We start from the raw sequence: 6526 nt of genomic DNA, 5'->3' as shown, positions 1-6526 counted from the left end.
TTACGACTTTTGTTATCTCGTTTATAAATGTCTACGTAACAATGGATATACGTTAAATGTATATATTTCAGACGCTTAATATTGCTACAGTCCCCCCGGTATGTTAGTCGTTGGGTCCCCCTGTGTAGTCGTCACGGACCCCCAGGGGTCCGCAAACCCCAATTTGGGAAATCTAGTTGATGCCCTAGTTTTTGAATTACATATTACTAAACCAAAATAGCACAAACAGTAATAAAACAAAAGTTCTGCTTGTGTCGCGAAACAAATCTTTGGTTATTTAAAATAAACTACAGGTGTGTAAGTCCCGTTTACGGAATCACGTCTGAAATAAATCACCAAGGAATTTCGAAATAGCTTCAGCTCAACGGAGGGAAATCCCCTCCGCTGTGATGGAGCTCTCCATAACGGTAAATCCCCGTCGTCGATACATATGAACGCATTTATATATCAGTCCAGTCAGTCAGTGGCATTGGGATAATTATCCATACCTCTGTACGGCACAGGGGCTAGAGTACAGGGTTGACAGCAGACAAGCACTCCATTAATAAACCGTGAAGAATTTAGGGAAGTTGAACATATGGTATCATGGCGACATCCAATACTGCTTTCAAGCAAAAGCCTAATTTAAAACATTGGTTATATCAGCAGATATTGAGCGGCGATTTCAGGGGGCTAGAATGGTATGGCTTGAATGGATACCAATATGTGTTTAAGCTACCTTGGGTCAAAGAATCTGATCCAGACTGGAATGATTACTACATGCTGTTTCATGTAAGTTACGTCTTTATTCACAAATCTCTTATACCAGTTTACTACTGTACTACCTACTCCAGTAGCCTTCCAGCAGTGCTGGTGGCGATATCCAAACAGTTTTCATTTCAAAAGTAATAATTTTCATCCCTGGATAATTGGATGTTTTAGTCTATGCTCGTGGCATCTGATTAATCTTTATTATGGTGTTTAATTGCCTTTGAAAATCAGGATGAAAAAGTAAGCCTCAACCTTGAGTCTCGTGTTTGAATGTATATTGTTGCAGTTGATTAATAAAATAATGAAACATTGGGTCTGAAGCTTGCATGGAAAAACATTGTGTGGTGTCTCCCCAATAGAACATGTCTGCATGTCCTTAAGATGCGTCATATTTTATGATCGTTTGAATATGACATAAATTTTCTTTGGCCTTGCAGATCGATTTTCAGAGGGTTGAAATGCTATACCACAAAACTATTGTTGGTCTTGGTTTTGATATATACTTTATGTATATCTATGGTTATGATATAGGACCTCCATATAATTATTTGCAAATACGTTGTTCCAGTGGTTGATTGAAGCATTGTACATTTATGTAATGTACATTTGGTGAGAAAAATTTTAGATTATTGTTTTTAAATTCACAGATTTTATAGTAACAAGAATGAATTTGGTCGCAACTGGGTAAACCACTTTATGCTTTTAAATAGCCTGACTAGTCTTATTTCATTTAGGGTTGACATAACTGGTAGTTATTAATAATATCCCCAATACCACAGATAACAATTGATGTAATTTTCCATTATCCTTTCGTTGTGAAATGCTTGTACCATATTCTCATGCGTTTGAATTTAATATATTTGAATATCTATTTACCGGTATATTATTTTTCTTAGAAATGGGCTGAGAGGGATGGAAAGCAATCTTCTGATCCACAAAAAGCCAAGCGAAACTTTCGGTCGGCTATAAATCATTCTCAGCATTTTGAGCATTTGAAAAATGAGGATCAACAATTGCAAACAGGAAGTTTCAAAGTTTACAGATTTCTTTCAGAGGAAGAAATTTTGGGTATTCACTTAAACTTATTGATAAACTTATTGTGAAAGAAGATTGTTTGTATAAGTATAAGTTTGTTTCGACTCTATTTCAGCATAACAAAGTAAGCCTTTGGCTCATTTACTTTGCTTGGTGGTTCAGGTAGCCATTGATGTTAGATTACATCTTTTTCAATCAACCATATTCATGCATTTGAAACTTTAAACTAGTTGGTTAATCTCAAAGCGTGGGACTTGAACGAATAACAGGACTAAATGTGGTAGTTTGCCATATAATAATGCCATATTAATAATTTTCCTTATCTCATGTAAAAATATGAAAATTCTCATTCCAGAACTGGGCCTTCCATTATCTTTCATATAAATGTTGGTAATCCATATTTTCAAATTGTTTTAGCTAAGAAAGCTGTTCAGCAAAGGAATATTTCAGAGGATAGCCAAGATTCTAATGTTACCCCATCTCCAGTATCTGTGAGTCATTTGGGTTATAATTTATCTCCAGGTGAGTGCTTGCTAGCTACTTATTCTGTAGATGACATATTCACTGAACTAATTTAAATTTATGATTTGATCTAATATTTTTCTAGCTAATTGTAGATCAATTATTCAGAGCCTTATTTAAAGATATGATTCTTTGTGACGTAAGTCTCATAAGCCAGAAAACATGCAAAGTTTTGAAAATTTCATAACATGATTTTGCTTGTGATATATCAAAAAATGGGTACTCCCGTAGTGTGGTTTCAGTCCCTTTACTTGATGTAAAGTAGGCGAATAAAATTTATCACCTCCATATTGGTATACATACTTCTGGAGCGCCAAAATTTAACTGAAAAATTAGAATTATCTTTAGTTTTTTTTTTTTTTTCTATAACTATCATAACTATAATTTTGCATTAACTTTAATGAAATGATATAATAAATAACGGGTTAAATTATATATCCAGCACAAGTATCACAAAATCATTTTCTTGATGAAGATCCTTCTTGTAACAATCTCACTACACCAGATTTAAGTCTTGGTCAGGCCTTCCTGGAATTACTCGAAGATCCTCCTCCTCAGTTTGTAAGTTTTTAAGTCTATGACATAGTTAGTAATAGTACTAAATAATTTTAATAATACTGTTATCAAAGTGCTTAGCATCGTGCTAGGCGTTAGGAATAGGTTTGCCACCTCACCTCCGATTACCCTGTTTGAATCCTGTTAAATAATAATTATGTGAGAGAGGTTTGCTGGACCTCATACCGCTGTAAGGTGGTTCACGTGACCACTGGTCAATTATGGCTTCCTCTACGATCAAGTCATCTGAAACAAATACTCAATAGGTCGTGGTTCACCATATGATTAAACCGTCTTATCAACTTTCCTCACCCCCGCGATGAAAATGTCAATCCTATCCTATCCAAGTTGTTAAAAGAAGTGTTGTTTAAGTATATTTAAACTTGTTTGATATATATATATATAGAAACTTTGATAATATTAGTGCTGCCATTCAGATGTCACAAATGCAGAAAGTCCAGAATTAGTGACTTCACACACTGAAATATATAATTATTCACATTTTGCTAGAACAAGTCTTTGTTGGATGATAGCTTATTTAGTATATTGTTAATGTTAGCATTCAGAAACAAAGATAAATCCAAAAATGCCATGTATTTCTGATATCCTTCATCATTTTAAATTTCTCCACAGGAACCAATGAATGTTTCAACAAGTGCCACAAATTATGTTTCACAAATTCATGAAGCTGGTAATGTTCAGCCCACAGATGGTGAGCATGCTTATTGCTTAATATTATAATTTCTACTATTAAGAATCAAGATAGTTACATTAGTGTGTTGTGCTCACTGCTCAGTGTTGATATGTGATTGGCTGGTTATATCTTCTTCCACCATCTTAGTCCATACTTTCACACTCAACTTAAAGTAATGTTGAGAAGACAACTCAATTGCTCTGGTGTGATGTTTTGTAGAGAGAAATGAAATCATATGATTCATTTAGTGTCGATGTTACCTTTGATCAAATTATTAGTAAATCATATTAGACTTTGCGCTCTAGCATTTTTTTACACAAGTTTTGATTATTTTTTTCCAAAATATGTAATATGAACCATGCTATTATTCACCTGCTCTTAGGCACTTTCGATTTTTAGGGCCTTTCATTGTATTTTACCTAATTACTGTTGTAGTATTTACCTTATTTTACCTTCAAGATGTTCAAATGCCCAGCATACCTTCTTTGGACAGTGAACATTATAACTCCCTGTCTTTGGAGAAATTAAAAGCGATTGGTGTCACAGGTAATAATTTTACTCATACAATATTTCAACTTTGTATATGGACATGCTACATCTCTGATGGACCTATTCTGAATCTTTTTCGACAGACTTGAGACTAAGAATATAAGCTGCAGGAATTATGTATACAAAAGGAAACTTGTTTTATGCTATTTTTGAACTGAGAGTTTGAGCTTTAAACCTCTGATATAAAGTGACAGTCAAATTGTTTTCCGTTTTATATTAGTAATAAATAAATAAATAAACAAATAATGGTAATAAAGGATTGATTGATAGTGTCTGGATCTTATATTCCATTGTACATTTGTCCATGAAACTTTTATATGTTGGGAGTATTTACTCGTATCTCAGCAGTGACGTTTAGAATTCATTTAGTCCGTTTTTGTAAGAGTTTAATCCGGTTCTTGTTTTAGTTTGTGGTCCACAGTTTAATTGAAAATTACTACATATATCTATTGCACTTACATTTAATTAAAAAGTGATGACTCACAACCTTGCTTTTACAGAAACTGATTTAAGAAAGTGCAAATTTACCATTGCTTATAATGATGTCGACATGCTATTTCGTGAAGTCGAAATGGACAAATTGTGCAACGTTGTGTATGGTGATACAGGCTCCATCTCGGCATTAGTAAACTTGTATGCATATAGACAATTACCGCCACAACAAATTATACAACTTCAATCTCATCACGATTGCCAAAATCTTCAAATTATTTTAACAAATATGGACACTGGAATACTGTTTGGGTATGACGCAAGTGATAAAAGCATTTACATGATTCGCCATTGCAAATCTCATGCATTTTTCTTTGATGTACACAAGAACGACAATGAGCCGGTGAAAGTTGACAGAGGAATCAAGTACAAAATATTTTCCTATATGGATTTCTGGAATTCATTAGCCCTTTCTAACTGGGAGAAAGAGAGGGGACTTTCAGGTACCGAAAGCACATCAATCCCAGCTGTCTCCAAAGTTGAGATTGTTGTTGGCTGTAAGCCAAAACACCCGAATTATGGCAAGGGTGTTAGAATTACATTGCAACCACTAGCGGCTACTAGAATAAAAGCATGTGAAAATATACTGCCGGAGCTACAACTTAGTGCGGAGGAGGCTTCGTTGGATCGGCAATTTGCAGCTATGAAAATGTCTGCGCCATGAACTTCGTTGGCAAACATTTACCGACAGTGACGATGTTCCGCCATGCCTATTATGAATATGAGTACGCATTTGATAGATAAACTAAAATAATTTGACCTTCTTAAACTAAGACTTGTTTCTGTGCCTGTACCTCCATTTTGCTGTTGTTGAATTTTTCGCAGAAGCATTTAAAAAAAAGATTTATTGGACACTATAATGTTTATTGACTTTTATCTTCGTTCTCTTGTTGCCTTTGGTGATGATTGTAATCAAATTTGCAATTCATACATTTCATTCTTCATTTGTATAAATTGTATATATATATGCTTTATTGTTCAGATATCTTGTTTTCTTGATCAGAATCTTTTCATTGAAATAGCGAATATTATACAATTTCGTTAATGTAATTTGTGAACTTTGGAGTTATCCAAGTCTACTGCAAACTTTTTGTTTTCGTGATCAGAATCTTTTCATTGATATAACGAGTATTATCCAGTTTCGTTAATATAATTATTGAACAATGAAATCAGTGTACCAATTAAAACGTAGGCTAAACTTTGTGGAAAAGAACACTATGACACCATAATAAAAAGTTTCACTCAAAACGACCTAACAGCTACGATGACGTCAATTCAACTAATACACTTCATTCTTTGAATTTCAAGTCATAGATTAATTTTCAATGGAATATATTCACCGAAAATGATTAATTTTAAAGGATATTGAGAGGAAGAATAGTGGAGAACCGCAGTTGAGAACTACTGCTGTAGACCCGAGATATGCAAGGTTTTCGAACCAAGGGCCACGTTTTATGTAATAATTTTATTTACAGTGTTACATAACCTGGGGTGGAAACAATAACCTCGTGCCAAACTTAGTCTCAGCGGATTCCTTGAGCTATTTTTTAGCTAAAACATCAATATCCGGGTTGAGTTTGGTTGTGGCAGTATCAGGCGGGTCAGATTGGATTATCCAACGGGCCGGATTTGGCCCACGGGGCTTTGTTTGCCTGTGTCAGGTGTAGAGGCTTACTACAGCATGGTGCTTATATATATCCTAGCAATTTATCACATCTAAGTTACAATCGTTTGATGTCTGTCACTTCTCATATTTCAATCAATAGCAGTTTTTCAGTTTCAGTTACTCATAAACTTGTCGACTCGGATTGGTAAAACCAAAAGTATGCTCATTGATATAGGCCTATACTTAGCAATGTGTACACTTGATTAAGATCAGATACGTAGCCCATACACAAGATAGCCACACCAAATTTTGCGATTGACAAT

General features: G+C 34.5%; 1 protein-coding gene across 1 annotated transcript; it reads left to right on the top strand.

The window, feature by feature from the left end:
• The first annotated feature begins 213 nt into the window (after positions 1-213).
• Positions 214-5766, top strand: LOC120342300 (interferon regulatory factor 4-like). The gene is made up of 7 exons (XM_078110991.1): positions 214-771; positions 1647-1818; positions 2203-2307; positions 2750-2868; positions 3496-3574; positions 4016-4102; positions 4606-5766. Exons 1-7 carry the CDS (start codon positions 586-588, stop codon positions 5259-5261), a joined length of 1404 nt encoding a protein of 467 aa, XP_077967117.1. The 5' UTR covers positions 214-585; the 3' UTR covers positions 5262-5766.
• Positions 5767-6526: the final 760 nt, after the last annotated feature.

This window comes from Styela clava, chromosome 3, assembly GCF_964204865.1.
Source record: "Styela clava chromosome 3, kaStyClav1.hap1.2, whole genome shotgun sequence".
NCBI classification, from domain to species: Eukaryota; Metazoa; Chordata; class Ascidiacea; order Stolidobranchia; family Styelidae; genus Styela; species Styela clava.
This window is presented reverse-complemented; position numbering and strand designations above follow the sequence as displayed.